This window comes from Marmota flaviventris, chromosome 7, assembly GCF_047511675.1.
Source record: "Marmota flaviventris isolate mMarFla1 chromosome 7, mMarFla1.hap1, whole genome shotgun sequence".
NCBI classification, from domain to species: domain Eukaryota; kingdom Metazoa; phylum Chordata; class Mammalia; order Rodentia; family Sciuridae; genus Marmota; species Marmota flaviventris.
Window position 1 is genome coordinate 9,409,179 of NC_092504.1, and position 16,373 is coordinate 9,425,551.

A 16,373-nucleotide genomic window follows, 5' to 3' on the forward strand; every position below is an offset into this window, starting at 1 on the left:
CCCTGAAGAAAATGCACAGGCCTACCACACACAAAATGATCCATCTATCTTCAAGAGCTTGTTCGTATAAAATCAGAAGCTGAAGCCCTGGCAGGTTAAGAGCTCCTACCCATCAAGATCCCTAGATGGTCTTAGAGCTGATTTTAACATGAAAGCTTTCCCTTTGGTTTGGGCCATTTATTGCACTTTTGGTGGGAAAGTAAATCAGTACATGGAAATCAGTATGGAGCATCCTCAAAAAACTAAGAATCGAATTACCATATGGTCCAGCTAAACCAATCCTGGATGTATACATGAAGCAAATGAAGTAAGCCTACAAAAAAGAGAACCACACACCCACAAGAGCCAAGCTACGGAATCAGCCTCGGCGGCCATCAGCAGATGACTGATAAAGAAAATGTGGCATCCATACACAATGGGACATTATTTTCCAGCATGAAGAAGAATGAAATCATGTCATTTGCAGGGGAGATGGGCCTGGAGGTCATCACGTTGAGTGAAATAAGGCAGACTCTGAAAGGCAGCTATCACATGTTTTCTCTCACATTTGGAAGCTAAAGAAAAGAGAAGGGGAGAAGAAGGTCAAGACTTGAAAGTGTAAGAGGGAACAGACATGTATGGAAATGTCCCAATAAAACCCATTAATCTATAAAATTAATATGTGTTAGTAATTATAATTTTCAAAAACCCTTCTTTTGTGTGTCAGTGTTTTCTTAAACATGTGAAAATGTTGGAGCCTGGAAAAGTAGATACCATGTAACAGCCATTAATAAAGAGCCCGAGGAGAGCAAGCATGATTCAGAATTACCTGCAAGGAATAAGTTGGCAAGAAGATGATGAACAAGAGGCTCTTGGCTCTTACGACTGGAGCTAGAACAAGACACTCACCCCATCTGAGAAGTTCCCTTCTCATGTGATGAAGTTTGGATGGATTTCTGAGGATCTGCCAAATTAGCCATAAGTACTTTTCCCACTTTTCACCATAATATAAGTTTAAGCCAAGTCAAAAGAGGAAATGCTTCTTCCATGAGTGCCGCAGTCTGGCTGGGCACAATCAGGAGCCACTTGTCAAAAGAAACTAACTTTATTTTTAGAACCACACACACCAAACAAAACAGCCTCTCAGGAAAAACCCTCAGAGCCTCAACTGCCACCACTGGCTTTCCACAAGCCTCTCTCTCCCACACAAGCTTCTCTCCACCTCCCACAATCCTCCTGCTCTTGAGGCCAATTGGCTGGGTCACGTGGGCGGAGCCAAAAAAGTCCCCCAATGAGCAGCTCCGTGGTCTGAAAGGGCAGGGAAACAGCCCAATGAGCATCACCGCAGAGGAGCCAATCAGCTAGATGTTGCTGGGGCCGCTGTGAGCCAATCATCAGCCGGCAGCTGGAAGTTTGCTGGGGCCCCTTCGGCTGTGGCTCTCAACAATGAGCACAGAGCTTTGCCCATCCCCCTCTGCGAGTCCCAATGTTGTAAAAACTGGCTTTGGTTTCTTCTCCACCAGAGGAGTCTGTGAGAACAGCGTGCAGAGGAGTCTAGTGGAATAATAAATGTATCACATTACCCTTGAGTGGCTGTTCTTTTAGTTATTCCAGGAAGACTCCAAACTCAATTGAATTCTCTAGCTTCAGAAATACCCCTGGGAAGGCTGGGAAATGAATGTGTCAATACATGCATGGAACCTATTTAAAAACAGAGCAAGGCATTTTAAGATAAAATACCAAGATGAGTGGAAGCTTTCTCACTGGAGGAATAAAATTAAGATCTTGCGATTTGAAACATGGAGATAACTTTGGGCTAGCCTCCTCTCAAGAGAAAAATGAGCAGATGAGTAACCGAAGCTGAAGAGCAGTGTCTTTCTCTTCAGGATAAGGGGGTGGGATCCCCGTCTAAGCCTAACCTTGCTCACACTGAGGTCCATTCACAGCTCGCAGTGATGGGAAAACAGCCCCCAAAGGATACATTTAATAAGGGAGAGAAACAAGAGCGTCCTGGAAGGGAAAACTCGCCCGAAGGAGAGCATGCTGCTTTTGTACACATCTGACCAGAAAATCATCTGTTCACCTCAGTGGAGTGACCTGGGGCCGGTTCCCGCTTGCAATCCATCCATCAGACGGCCGAGGCTCTGGGCTCACGCCTGACTTGTACCAATGTTGCTGCAGGAAAAGAGCAAATGTAAGTCAGGAGAGTGAGACAGGAACATGTGAGTTTCTGCAGCCTGGAGGTCAGCGGCCAGGGCACCAAGTAGACTGGTGTGTTTGCACCCAGGGTCATAGCCTGGGTGCAGGCACCTGGGGGTACTGGCGGCTGGCACTGCGCAGGAAGCCTGTGGCTTCAGAAGTGCAGGGTGCGGATCACAGCTGGAGGGAGTCCACAGCAAGAGCAAAGACCCTGGAGTGCACAAGGACCTGCTTCTGGGGACACTCAGGACCACTAGGAAGAGGACAGGGGTACTAAGGAGGTCTGCGTCTCCCCTGCTAAGCCTCATCTGCTTCGCTTTTCCTAGTCCCTGGCAGTTAATACCCTGTTTTCCCTCAAGATGGGCACGGCCCGCAGACTAGAAATGCCAATAAGGTAGGCCAAGTGGAGCTTTGCCCAACAGTGGTCGGGAGATAATTAGAACATGGAAATCTTGGGTTGGGTTCGAGCACTTCAGGCCCTCTGCCCAAATTGACATGAGAGAGTCAAACCAAGAGGAGCTGCCAAATTTCCAACTCTCCTCCCTCCTCGGGATTCCCGTCTCTAAACAGATGTTCTACTGTTAGCGTGAATGCCTCCAGGCCGAAACCCTGCGATTGTCAAGGTGATGAAATGAGATCGGAATATTCCAGACACTAACTTCTAAACCTTGGGTCCCGAGTGGGGGAAGGGCGGGGGTGGGGGGCCTGTTTACTGGTGATAGTACACTCTAAAAGTCATGCTCACGACAATTGCCTGATTTGTACACCAAGAATCCACAGTCTTTTTCACAACCTAGTTTAAAAATGGGCAAAGGACATGACAAGACGTTTCTCCAAAGAAGATATACAGTAAGCACAAGACAAGGTCACATTCAACATGACCATGCATCGGGTAACGCAACTCAAGACAACAACAAGAACATGGTGCGGCCATCCCTCTGCTGGGTACACATCCAAAGGAAGTGAAGTCCGATTATCTGACCATCATCTCTTTGCATCACTGCTGTAATAGCCAAGACATGGAATCAACCTGAATGTCCACTGGCTGATGAATAAATAAAGAAGATGTGGTACCTGGCATGATGGAATATTATTTGGTCATCCAAAGAATGAAATCCTATTATTTGCAGTGACACAGATAAATCTACAGGACGAGTGAAAACAAGCCAGGCACAAAACACAAGTACCACATGATCTCACTTAAATGTAATAAAAATGTCAATCTCACAGAAGTAGGAAATGGAATGGCGGTTACCAGAAGTTGGGGAGGTAAGAGGAGGTGGGAAGGAGAAATGTTGGTCACAAAATATATAATTCCAGTTAAACGGGAGGAGTAAGTTCAAGAGACCTATGGTATGATACAATGATGATGGTTAAGTGTGTTCTTGAAAAATGTAAGAAGAGTGGGTGTTAAGTCTTCTCACAAAGATGGTTGCTGTAGGAAGGAATGCATTGAACCAGCCAGACGACCACTGCACGTGCATGCAGGCCTCCAACGTCACGCCCTCCACGTTCAAGGCATGCAATGTCACCTAAGTTCTAAAAACAGAAAAGAAGAAAAAGATGAGAAAACACTTTGCAGCAGATGAAGGCATAAACAGAACCTAGTGAACACTGAAAGGCAAGGGAATTTCATTTGGTCACAGGAAGCTGTGGAAGCTGACACCTGTGCCACTTGGGTGGCCTTGGAAGGCCTTATGCCACGCGAAATTAACCACACATGAAAGGACAAATAGTATGTGGCTCCGTTTGCATGAGGAACCTGCAGCAGTCTGATTCAGAGAGACGGAAAGTAGAATCGCGTGGAATGGTGACTGCCAGGGCCCAGCAGGAGGGACATGGAGAGCTGTTGTCCAGTGGGTCCAGGGTTTCAGTCTGGGATGCTGGACATTTTCTGCAGATGGATGGTGGGGAGAGGTGAGCAGCAATGTGATCGTATTAATGCTACTGAACTTGAAAATGGTCAAAATGTCAAATCCCATGCTGTGCAAATTTTACCACAATGAAACAATAAAACTCCCGGTACTTTTCATACTTGTCCGTGTCTCTGAACAATGAGTGGAGAGTCTAGGTGGAGAGTCTGGCTGGCCCTACGCACTTGTCAGGGTGGAAGTCCTGTCACCAGGACGTGCCTTAAGTCACCCCATGACTGTGGGTTACTCTTGGAAGGCTCTCATTTGCAGTGGATTCACATGGTCCTCTGCAACCCAGATACCACCATGCGGCAGCACACAGGAAGGAACAAGAAAAATTGGACATCAGAGTCAAAACACTAAGCCCCCGCGGTCTCCAGTGGCAAAAGGAGTCATCTGAGCCTCCGCACCACCCCAGCAGGGCAGAGGTCTCATCTACCCCCCTTCAGCTTAAAAACCCTTGTTTAGAAGGGGCTTACAAAGACGTTCCACCACTATGATTTTTTTCCGGAAGATTCCTCCCAGACTGCCTCCCACCTCAACTCTGCACAGAGACATCAAGTGTGTATCCAAACTGCCTCCTGCATTCTGGGCTCAGCCTCTTTCTGGTCACAGGAAGCAGTGGAAGCTGACACCTGTGCCACCTGGGTCATGTTCTGGATGTGGCTTCTCGGTTCCCTGTTCTGTCGGATGCCTTCCCTTCCCTCAGGCTCCAGAGCTGATTTTCTAGCTTCCCCCTCGTTTGACCATTCTTCCAGTCTTCTACTTCATTTTTACTTCCTTTATTTGCCCAAAAGATTTGGTGCAGTGCGTTTGTGCATAAAGGTTAGCAAAACAGAAATAATCCAGATCGAAGAAGAAAGGGGAGAAGAAAATACAGAACCTGTAAAAGTTAACCTAGCTGCAACCGCAGAGCTTTGAAAGGAGAACTCCATGCTTCACGGCTCTCCAGGTCCAAAAGAAGCCAGTGAGTTTCAAAGGAAAACAAAGCTTCTGTGGGTGGCAAAGTCTACAGCTTCTCACAAGAGACACTGAGTGTAGAGGATATTGTCAGCAGGTGTATGGAATACGGAGATGTCCACGCGGCTTAGTCTTGGTTTGACTTCTGCTTACCCACTGGAGACATTTACGTACCCACACAGAGCAAGACCCTTTTCTCTTGGGTTCTATTCATTCCCTTTGCAGGGACCAAGTTGGAAATCAAATGGTCTTTACAAATGTTCTATGTCATGTTACAGATTTTCTATGTCATGTTTCCTGTCCTGTGGGGGAAAAAATCACATCCACGGTGAAGTCAGTGGTGAGCTACTGTGTCCGCCACACCATGAGGTCCTTTCTTCCCATAGGTAGGTGACTCTGCCCCATGTGTCTGACTGTCAGACGCTGGTGGCTGCTAAAACCTTCACCAGCTGCCCTCTCCCATCATAGTGTCTAACCAGTAGGAGAATTCATGGAAGAGGCGGACACGATTTTCATGATTCACTGTGTTGCTCTGGGCAGCTGGCCAGACAAAAGGCCAAGTCCTGTTTGCTCCTCTGGGATTAAAGGGAGTAGTGGACAAGCACAGCTGCCCTGAGCTGGACACAAAAGTGTGCACAGACTCCTCTCCTTGATCTGGTACTTGCCAAAACACAGGCTGGGAAACTTGAGGAAGGGCTACAGAGGGAGGCAGAGGTGGCGGGGGGAGCCCAGAACGGACCCTTAGTATAATAGCTTATTTAAAATAACTCCATCAAGCCACGTACAGACAGGGTGGGACCCCAGGCTCTTTATCACTCACAGTGTGACGACGGACCCCTCTGCCATTTCCAGCCCCCGCCATCTTGTCTTCACGTCCTATATTGATCCGAAAGCTAAATCTTGATCTCACAGCCTTTCATGACTTGTGACAGTTCAGGTCCCACCAGCGGGATGTAGGAACTGGTCCCCAGGGAGATGTCCATGGTAAGCAGAATGATGAGTCCCAACGCCACATCCTAATCTCCAGAATCCGTGTCGATGTCACTTCCCTTGGTGAAAGGGACGTTTTGGATGGGACTGAAGTGAGGATCTTGAGACGGGAAGATGAGCCCGGGTTGCAGGTGGTCCCCTGTAGTCAAAAGGTCCTTAGAAGTGAAAGAGGGGACAAGAGAGACAGAGGCGGGGAGGCGGCAGCAAGAGCAGAGTCACAGTGATGTGACAAGAGAGAGACTCTCTGCCGCCCGTTGCTGATGCTGAAGTTGGAAGAGCCAAGGACTGCGGCAGCCAAGGAGTGGGGCATGGCACACCCTCCTCCCAGTGCCTCCACGCGGAGCCAGCGCTGCCTGCCGACAGCTCACCTTCAGTCCCGCAGAACCAGCTGGGACTCCTGCTCTCCAGAACCGTAGGATAATAACTTTACGTTGTTTTCAGCCACTGTGGGTTTTTTTTGTAACAATTTATCACAGCATTATAGGAGATGAATGTAGTTTCCCTTGTTAAATGAACGTACTTTCCCCTTCCTTCCTTCCTTCCTCCCTTCCTTGCCCCTTCTTGTTATATGGGATGTGATATGAAGCCTGGAGGGACAGCAGCCGTCTGGTGATCCTGAGGCATTATGAGGCTGAAGCCTTCATGCTCTGGGCATTAAGCAGAGTCTGTCTGGGGTCGTGAGTTTCACTGAGCCTCCAACTCTGAGCCTCCCATCCCTGAACTTCTTATCACATTAGACATATAAGATGCACTATGTTTAAGTCACTGTTGTAGGAACTTAGACACTGGTGTGCTGAAGCTCACGCACCAGCTTCTGGGAAGAAAGTGGTGAATTTTCAGGAAACCAGCGAGCTGAGTACTAAACAGAGCCACTGGTAAAGATGAAGTTGTATAGTCTAACAATTAAGTAAGCTATCTTTAAAATAAAGGCATTTATACTCAAAGCTCATCTCTTCCTGAATGTGGACCAGTACACTTGGCTCTGTGCTCTGGGGTTTATGTGTCCTACTGTGTGGAGTTGGGGGGAGGGGATCATGCTTTGCCCAGCTCTGCCACAGCAGACTGCAGTGGACTGAGTCCCCTCTTCCCATCCTCACCCTTGGGGCCTCACATCACTAGCCTGAAGCCACCCAGGAGGGAGAACTTACACCACGGAAATCAGCAAAAAACTACCAAACAAGTTATATTGACCCCAAACTAGATTCTCCCAGCTTCCCTTTTAAATAGACATTTAGGTACCAGGCACTGTGCAAGGCAGGCTCTTTCTTATTCTCTCTCAGGTGATCGATCCTTACTACTCAAAAGTCTCATTTCATAGGTGAGGAAACCAACACACAGAGGAACCATGGGGTATGCCAATGGCCTGTGGCCAGTCCTACCTGGTCCTCACCAAGATAGGACTGAACACACCTGTGTTCAGTCTCCAGTAACCTGTGTGTTTTGAACAAGGTAGGGTGAATCATTGTTTGTTAAGTCATTTAAACAAAAGGCAACTCTCCCAGAGAGTTGGGGGCCTGGAACACTCTGCTCATGTGCAGGGCGGAGTCCTCACCATATGTGCGGAGGACCTTGGCACCAGGCTGCTTTCCCTGAACATCAAAGCGAGCCCTGAAACACTTATGGTCAGAAGATTGAATTTCATAAAAGTATTAAATTTATGTGTTTTCGAACAGCATCGCTGGGGGAGGCACCGTGGTTACCACTCTCTCATCTTGAAACAGACAGAGAGTAATTTCCTCCTTTGCTGGTTGTCAGCCTGGCTCCCACTCATTCCCTCCAGAGCTGGCAGAATTTCAATGACTCTAAAATTAATCTGCAGGGCAGAGTCTGTCCAGCGCCTTGAAATTCTGGGAGCTTTGCTGTGGTCTCATTGTCGTTGCCTGGGATGGGAGGTCAGGAGGTCAAAGGTGAAACCCCAATTCTATGTCCAATTGGGGAACGGTGGACAACCTTGCAGACACACTCTACCCTGAGTTTTGGATGCAGAACCCCATAAATTATTCGCAAATGGAGTGACCAGCAACTCACGGAGAATGGCAAGGCTTGAACAAGGAGTTTTAAAAATTAGTCTGCTGAACACGTACTGAGTTCCTAAGGAAGACAGACACGTGAACAGATAAACAAAGTGACACAGGTAGTGAAAAGGATGTGTACAGGCTACTAGGGTCCACAGAACCTGGGGTGACTGTGCCCACACAGGAGGGAAGGGAGAACTTAGACAGTTTTCTGCAGTAGGCGATGCCTGAGGTTAGTCTTTAAAAAACCAGAACTGGATGAGTGATAAGGTAGCTGAGAGAGTTTCAGACAGGGGAATAACGCACCTGTGAAGCAATAAAGTGGCTAAACAGCAAGAAGATTAGTTTATAAAGCAGAGCATAAGACACTGAATGGCAGAAACATAGTTCAAGGCATGAATAAAGGCCAGGAGCTGCAGGGTACCTGGATACCACACTAGGGCACCCAGATTTTATCCCACATGCAGCTGAAAGTCATCCAAAGTTTTATCCAGGAGATGATATAGATATGCTTGTGTTTCAGAACCATCTCAGAGGCCTCGAGATCCATTAGGAGCTTATGACCTCTGCTCTCCCTTGCAGGAGAGGAGGCCCAGGGGAGAGCAGAGGTAAAATAGGAGAGGACCAACCCACCAACTCTTAAGCACTGTTGACAGAATCACAGGACATAGGAATTAAGATTAGAGCCAGTCTAGGATAATCCCTGAGTTTCTGGATCAGGTAACTAGCTGCATGGCGGTAGTCATAATTAAGCACTAGTGGTCAAAGAGCAGGCCTAAGGGGCAGATGGGTTGTAGAATTAGTTCAGTACAATTTTGGGGGAGTCCCTGAAATGGAGGTATGCAAAAGCAAATGGACAGATGAGTCTTCATGGAGGACCGTGCTTGATCCACCTTTCACTCAACTCTAGCAAAAATCCTAGCACACAAAAGGTTCTAGACAATTATTTGTAAAACAGAAGCCGACATCAAGCTCAGGAGAAGGGATCGTGTTTGCCAAGTGTGATGGTTAATTGTACATGTTAATTTGACTGGGCTAGGGGATGCCCAGAATGCTGGTGACATGTTACTTGCAGGTGTGACTGGGAGGGTGTTCCAAGAGAGACTGTAATTTGAGTCAGGAGACTGAGTAAAGAGGGTCCACTCTCACCAAGGTGGGGAGACACCATACGATTCATTGAGAGCCAGACAGAACACAAAGGCAGTGAAAGACACATTCTCTGTTCCTGAGGTGGGGCTCCATTTTCTCAAAAATCAGAATCTTTGGATTCTAGGACTCATCACAGCAACCACCAGTTTCTCAGGCCTTCAACCCTGGTGTGACCTACATCCCCAACTTGCTGATTCATCAGCTTGGAGACAGAAAAATCTCGGGACTTCTCAGCCTCCATCCTCATGCAAGCCCACTCCCAGGACAAGCCTCCTCTGACTTATGTATATGTGTCCCACTGGTTCTTAACTCTGGAGAACCCTTGCTAATACACCCAGAGTGGTTGAAACTGAGAATGAATAAAATTCCAGAGAAAGAAATTTTCTAAGGAGAGCCAAGAGCAGGGTCCTTGGGAGAACCACCACGTACGAAATGGGTGAGACGGGCAGGTACAAGGAGTTCGAGACCCAGGGTGCAGAGTGGTTGGAGAGTCACAGAGGCCAAGGACACGGGAGCCGCATGAGATGTTGTGAGGACATGGAGAGCTAAGACACACGCTGAGGAAGGCCTGCAGGAGCCCTCTGCGGACACTTGCAGTGTTGGAGGACTGTCCCGAATATAACATGGAGGTGAGGAGAGGGAGGCAGGGAGGTGAGGAGGGCTAGGGGCACTCAAGGTCAAGGAGATGATGTCTGAGAACAGGAAAGACTGAAGTAAGCCTGGAAGTTTTAAAAAGTTGAAGCTGTAGGGGGAAATGGGATTATCTACCGCGTAAGGTCCTGTAGCAGGTCCCCGGGGAGGAGACTGACAACACCGTGGAGAGAATAGCCTTTCACCTGTGTGAGGCGCACTCTGTCAAGGCCGTGAGGAAGCACAGGCTCAGCGTGGAGAGTCGTGTGGAAATTCTGGGGGGGGGGGGGGCGGCGAGGGGTGGAATTGGAATCTTCAATGGCATCATTGACCGCAGTCAAAAACCTGGGGAAACCTTCCAACCAAACACAGGGGTATAGGGGTGTGGTAGTATACTATGACTTATGACCCAAGGGAACATTCCATACTCATGAAGAATAACAGTGATGAAATTATGGGGACATACGAAAAAGGCATTTAAAATAATCTTAAATTAAAAGGATGAAAATATTAGAAAGATGTTACGATGAATTTTAGAAGAAACTTCAGAAAATTTCTAGAACAAAATTTTTACACCGACAGTGATCATGAAAAAGGATAGAGATTTTGTGGGTGCTTCTAGTATATTGTTTTTTGTTTTCCACCATGTATTGGATTTTCTTTTGAAATTCACAAAAATAAAGTTAAAATAGGACTGACATGATGGAGCTGAATTTTTCCATCATCAAAATTCATTCTTCTGGGTTCACGTAGCCGAGGAGCACGGTTCCTGGAGCATTTCCGCGGCTGGAAATCTTTCCTCCTCCTATATCAAGTTGCCCTTGGTGGGGCTTCCCGCCACCTGGTAACTGGCTCCTCACCTTTTCCCTGACAGCCCTGGCCCTAGAGCACACCAAGCGGCCCCTGCATGAATACCGACTTTGAGCTGGTGTCCAGAGCTGCGGCCAACTCACAAGGAAGACCCTGTCCTCGCCGTAGGGCAGGTGGCCGAAGTGCCAGCCAGCGCTGGAGTCAGCTCAGTTTCCTTTGACACTTTGCCTGAGTTCTCGCCTATTTCTGAAAAGGTGATCCAGGCGGGGATTTCAGGGCAGGTCCTGAGGATTTGAAGGAGAACAGAGTTGAAATCTCCAAGCCTCCTTATTATTAGGCCACGACAATTAGAAAAATAGCTTCAGGGTCTGCATTGGTAAAATGGGGTGATAAAAGCCACTATGCTGATGTCTGAGAATTAAATGAAGAAGCATGACTTTGTCCGTATATGTAATATCTTGTTAGGTCTTTATCTAGCTATCTACATTGGCATTAGAACTTATCAACATGGGGTTTGTATTGGATGTCGTCATTTAGAAATTGAATGACACCTTGAACAATTCACTTCACTGTCTTCTCTCTTCATTTTCTCATGTGTACAATGGGGATAACATGACTGCCTCTGTGATGGTTCTAAGTGCCTTAAATGTGTGTAGAAAGAGGCCATGTTCAACAAAAGGCTTTTATTATTGTGCAAGTGCCAAGCACGTGGACGGAGCAAGAAAACATAATTCTGTGCCTCTTTGCACAAGCAATACAGCCATGGCCAGGAACATACCTTGCCCTGCTTCTGCTCAACAAGTCTGCAGAGGTAGTAGGCCTTCCGAGGTTGTCTCAAGGTGCCTTTTGTTTTAGACTCAGCACACTGACTGTGTTGCCTGCCCCAGTGTTACCTATCTAATCTGAGAGCAGTGAAGATGAATGGGTCCTGTATTGTCAGCCGGGAAAAGCTTTGACAAACCAAAGGATATAGGGTCAGGTAGGGAAATCTCCCAGAAAATATCAAAGATCAGAGACTGATGCAAACAAGAGCATCGTGACGTTTGTTATCGATGCTACTCATCACCATTTAAGTATCCTTCTACTTACTGTGGTCCATGTTAGGAGTCCCAGCTCTCTAAGCCTGAAGACAACGCTTACCTTCCCAGGCTCCCTCGGAATCAGGAGGTGAGCATCTGGTCTCAATTCCACTAATCACAAACAGTTTTTTGTTGTTGTTGTTCAGAACGGTACAACGAGAGGGAGAAGGTGCCCTGCGGGATCAGTGGGAGAGTGAGAATGGCAGCCTGGGCAGAGGTGTCAGCAATAGTGCCCTACACTCGTCATGTATGGAGCCAGTTCTGAGATCTGGGTCCCACCACCACGGGATGACATTTACAAACCATCCAAGGTGAAACCGGAGTGTTCTCCTGCTTGTATCATCCCCCAAAGTGGATTTCTGACTTTCCCAAAGACTGAAGGCCATCCAATGAATGTGTTGCCTGACCACATCGCCGAGTGTGAACTCTTCTGTTTGCAACTGAGAATTCCAACTAATGCACATGGGCTGTGTTCCTCCATCAGAGGACATGCCGGGTTGATTTTGCTGTCTTGTGGGATAATATTTTGAAACAGTACCTGGATGTTTGCTCTGGTATTCACTTTTGCACCTGTGCCTTTCTTCCTTAGCATACGGCTAAACCCAGCCCCTGTCCCTCCCATTACTTTAGAAAAGCTATGTGGAATAAAAGGGGTGTGTGGGGGGGTACATCTCCTTAGGATTTCGGTTTTAAGATTCTAGATTATTAGAGGAGTGAATAGGATTTGGAGCACAGGTAATAGATTGAAGAGAAAATAAATCAAGCAAGTAAAAGTATACATCTACATGACAAAGATTCTCCAACTTAGAAAATTGTATGAAGTCAGAAGGAAAGCACTGTGCACACAGAAGTGGGGTGTCTTGGACAAAAGGGTTTGCTCTTTGAGATGAGCCCCAAGGAGAAGTAAATTCCAGGGCTACATTGTTGGCTCTGAGAGAAGGGGAGACCTATATGCTTCACGGAGGCCTGAGTCAGACCAGGGTGTGAACACAGTCCCAAGTAGGTCACGGTTGTAGGGATGCCTCGGCAGTCAGACCTGAGACAACCCATGATTTCCTCAAGCCCTCTTCTGCCTCGCTGACATCACAAGATGTGGATGTGGATGCACCCCATGGAGTCCCCGGCAGGGAGGACAGGACTGCGCATCTGGGGTGCTCCATGCATGGCAGTGAGGCATCTCCATGGCGACCTGACAAGACTAACAAATGAGGACAAGACAAGATGCTGAGGACTGTCGTTGGGAGCTGGTAAGGACAGATGGCAGTGAAGACCAAACGAACTAGCCTCTTTAAGAAGCTTCTAGGACTTGTTCAAAACCTGGGGAAGAATGGGATGGACCACTCAGGCTAAGTGGGCCTTACAGGGGAAAAAAGTAAGTAAGTTCACTGTGGAAAAGCAGAGGTTCCTTTCTTTCCCAGGGTTCACGCACTGAACGTCACGTGGTAATTTGAGTGAGAAGGTGGCAGTGGAGTAGCTGGCACACGAGGGAGCAGCTGGCAAGAGGCAACTTGAGTTCCATTCCTGACCTCATGTCCTGGCTTTACAAACGGGTCGATGGAGGCCAAAGGAGAGGCAGCAATTGTTCATAATCACAGAGCAGCTCAAATTCGGGTCTTCTAACTTCCAGGCCCACGCTGCTTCCCCAAATAGCTGGTTGTATCTTTTCCAAAAGGAACGGAATGGGAGCAGAGTGCCCTGCCTGCGACGGGCCATTTCCTCGAAGTGCAAGTCCTTGGTGCTTGTGTCTGGAGGGAGCAGTCTTTCCCTTGCATCTGACCCCTTCATTACATCGGGGGTGGGGACACAGCCACACCATCCCAACTGGTTGCCCAGAGGGACGGGCATCTCTAAAGTCCACCTATATCAGGTTGGGTCAAGCAGTGATGGCCCAGCCCTATGCCACCCCAGTATCTTGCAACTATGTTTATTCTCGAGGCAGGATGGCCTGTGAGAATCTCCACCCATGAGCCTCGATCCAGGTGACACAGGGACATTTTCTAATCTACACTATTGTGTTGCTCAGGACTACTTTATTTGCAATGACTGAATGTCTTGAACTAGCTTGGGTAAGCCCACGAGTTTCTTAGGAGGATGCTAGTCCCAGGGCTCACAGACATGGGATTGGACTCCAGGATATATTGGAAGCAGATATTTAAATGCCATCAAGAATTCTAACTCTGTGTTTAATTTCTGAGCTACTGTTTTATTCTTAAATTCAGTAATCATAAGAAAGGATTCACCCTTAGGCTGGCCAGTTGGGCTGACAGCCTGGGTCCCACCGGCATGTCCCTGTCTTGGCCTTCATTTAACGGAAGAGGTGGGGTCAGAGGGTCCTCCGTAGGCACCCAGCACTGGTTCTAGTGTTCATTAAGTGGAGGACTCTATGCTAGTTTCTGAGGGAGAAGACAAGTCAGGGAGAAGAGCCAGATTTTTCCCTCGGGGAGCCTCCCACTTTGGAAGGGAAAATGACATAATGTGGTCCAGGAAATGCCATCATCGTGTTGGGTACAGGGAATGGAATTCTCCCTCACACAGGGCCTGGGTTCTGAATGTAGAAAGCAAGGCCAAAAGGGGCCTAAGTCAAGTGCGTATGAATACCTGAATCGCACCCAGCAGGCCAGGTGCTCAGGGCCAGGGAGAAGAGCAGATCCCAGAGTGACTCACACAACCAGGGTCACCTCTCACCCCCTGAACAGACTGGCAGGCAACAGCCCCTCCCCAGCCAGAGCAGTCTCCTCCCATTCTCTCCTACCAAGAGCCTGGAGTTAGATCTATGGGACGTGCCTCAGTAAGTCCCCCAAGCCAGGCAGCACGAGCTTGGGAACCAGGATGCCAGCCCAGGGGGCCTCAGTTTAGCCCCATCTTTCTTCTCACTCCAGGCAGAGCCTGGAGTCACTTCACCCCCGTTCTCTAAACCTTTTAAAAGTGGAGGAGGCTCTGTGGCTTCTCCTTGGGATTCTCGACCCCACCCCAGCAGCACCACAAAGTCCAGTTCAGATGGAGCCCTGTGAGTCCGGGGAGGCTGGGTTGTGCTGGGCTGGACTGGAGGTCCTCTGGACAAGCAAGGGGGGTGGCGGGCAGCAATCCCCAGGCAGCTGAGGGGTGCCATCCATTTTCCTAGGTTGTATATGCTACAAAGAGCTTATCAAGGGGTGTTTACACATGAGGAGACCTTGCTGTTTTTAACAGATTAACATAATGTATTGGCTCAGTGACCTGGCAGCCCATTTACATGAGTTGTTAGTTTATACTTGACTTTTCCTGGACAGTAGGCAGATAAAGAGGCCACCAGGTTGGTGGGGAGGAAGCAGGCCTGGCCCAGAGTGTCCATTAAGCAGTTAGGCATGGGGTCTGCAGGCTCTGTGCACCCTAGAATTTGGCCCAAACTCACCTCCCTCTTTTCCAAATGGAGACAGGAAGCCTCCCATCTGGCCCTGCCTGTGTCCCTCACTGAACATCTCCAAGCACTGGCTCATGTCCAAACACCATGGAGGAATTTTACGGTCAGGTAAAAATACCAAGTATTTACGTCACAACCCGGTCAGACAGGACAACGGGATCCCAGGGCCTGGTTACGTTTTCTGGTCTAGAAAAGTCTGGCCTCAGGACAGTTAACTGGCAGGCACTGTGCCCTCGCCTGCCGAGTGTGTATGCTCCGGGTCTCCAGGGGATGGGCACTGCTCTCTCTTGTGTGGATGAGAAAACTGAGGCTCGGAGACATTCGCCCAAGTGGAACAATTCCTGGCGGTAGAACTGGAGGTCACCTGTTTGTGCTGCTCAAACAGATGACCAAGGACTGGGGATTCACAAAGAATAGATGTTTCTTTGCCAGTGGCTCTTACAGGCTGGGGAGTCCAAGAGCAGAGTGCCAGAGTCCTGCAAGGACCTTTGTGCAACACCACCCTCCCCCAGAAGAGGTCAGACAGGTGAGTGTGCAGACCAGAGAGGACAGGGTTTTTCCTTCAGGAACCTCCTGCTGAGATGATGACATCAATCCCTTCAGAATCTGATCACCTTGGAGAGGTTCCAGCTCTGCACACTGGCACAACGGCCATTACGTCTCGATGTGCATTTGGAGGAATCTTCTAAACACAGGGGTGTCCTTCTGCCTGTGGCCTAACCAGATCTCTTAACTTCTAGGGGACAGAGGAACTTGTCACTTGCAGAACCCTTGGGATGGATGTCTGACAGTGAAACCTGTTGGCAGTAAGTCCCTTTCAGTGAGCAAGAGACTCCTCTAGGGAGCTAGTTCAAAGTGCAAACCCTCCGGGACTCACAGACTGTGGGTCTGAAGTTCAGCCCAGGTAGCAGCATTTCCCATATATCCTTCATAGGTGCTCCAAATCTGAGTTTGGTCAACCAGATGGCATCTTTCAGCAGCACAGGGTCCCCTCCTCTCCAGGAGTGGAGGGTCTCAGGTGAGATCGGTTATCTGCTCCTGTCCTAGTCCTCCCATTTTCTAATCTTTTAATATTATGATGAACATATATGATGCCTGGAGTTATTGCAGCCATCTTGGGGCCATGAGGGAAACAACCTAACAACCATAGGCTGACAATACCAGAGAAAAAGGCAAAAACTCTGGAAACTTGATGGTATCTTGGGGCAACTTACTTAAGCAACCCAAGAGTCACTTTACCCTGAGAATG

The 16,373-nt window shown here is 48.3% G+C and overlaps 1 protein-coding gene across 1 annotated transcript in view; it reads right to left on the bottom strand.

The window, feature by feature from the left end:
- Nucleotides 1-526: 526 nt before the first annotated feature.
- Rab28 (RAB28, member RAS oncogene family) overlaps nucleotides 527-16,373 on the bottom strand; it is a 107,218-nt gene continuing 91,371 nt past the window's right edge. The window contains exons 7-8 of the mRNA XM_027939378.2: nucleotides 2,063-2,154; nucleotides 527-554 (exon numbers count right to left, since the gene is read on the bottom strand). Of these exons, the coding sequence (XP_027795179.2) occupies nucleotides 542-554; nucleotides 2,063-2,154 (105 nt within the window). The 3' untranslated portion in view covers nucleotides 527-541. The remainder of the gene's footprint in view (nucleotides 555-2,062; nucleotides 2,155-16,373) is intronic.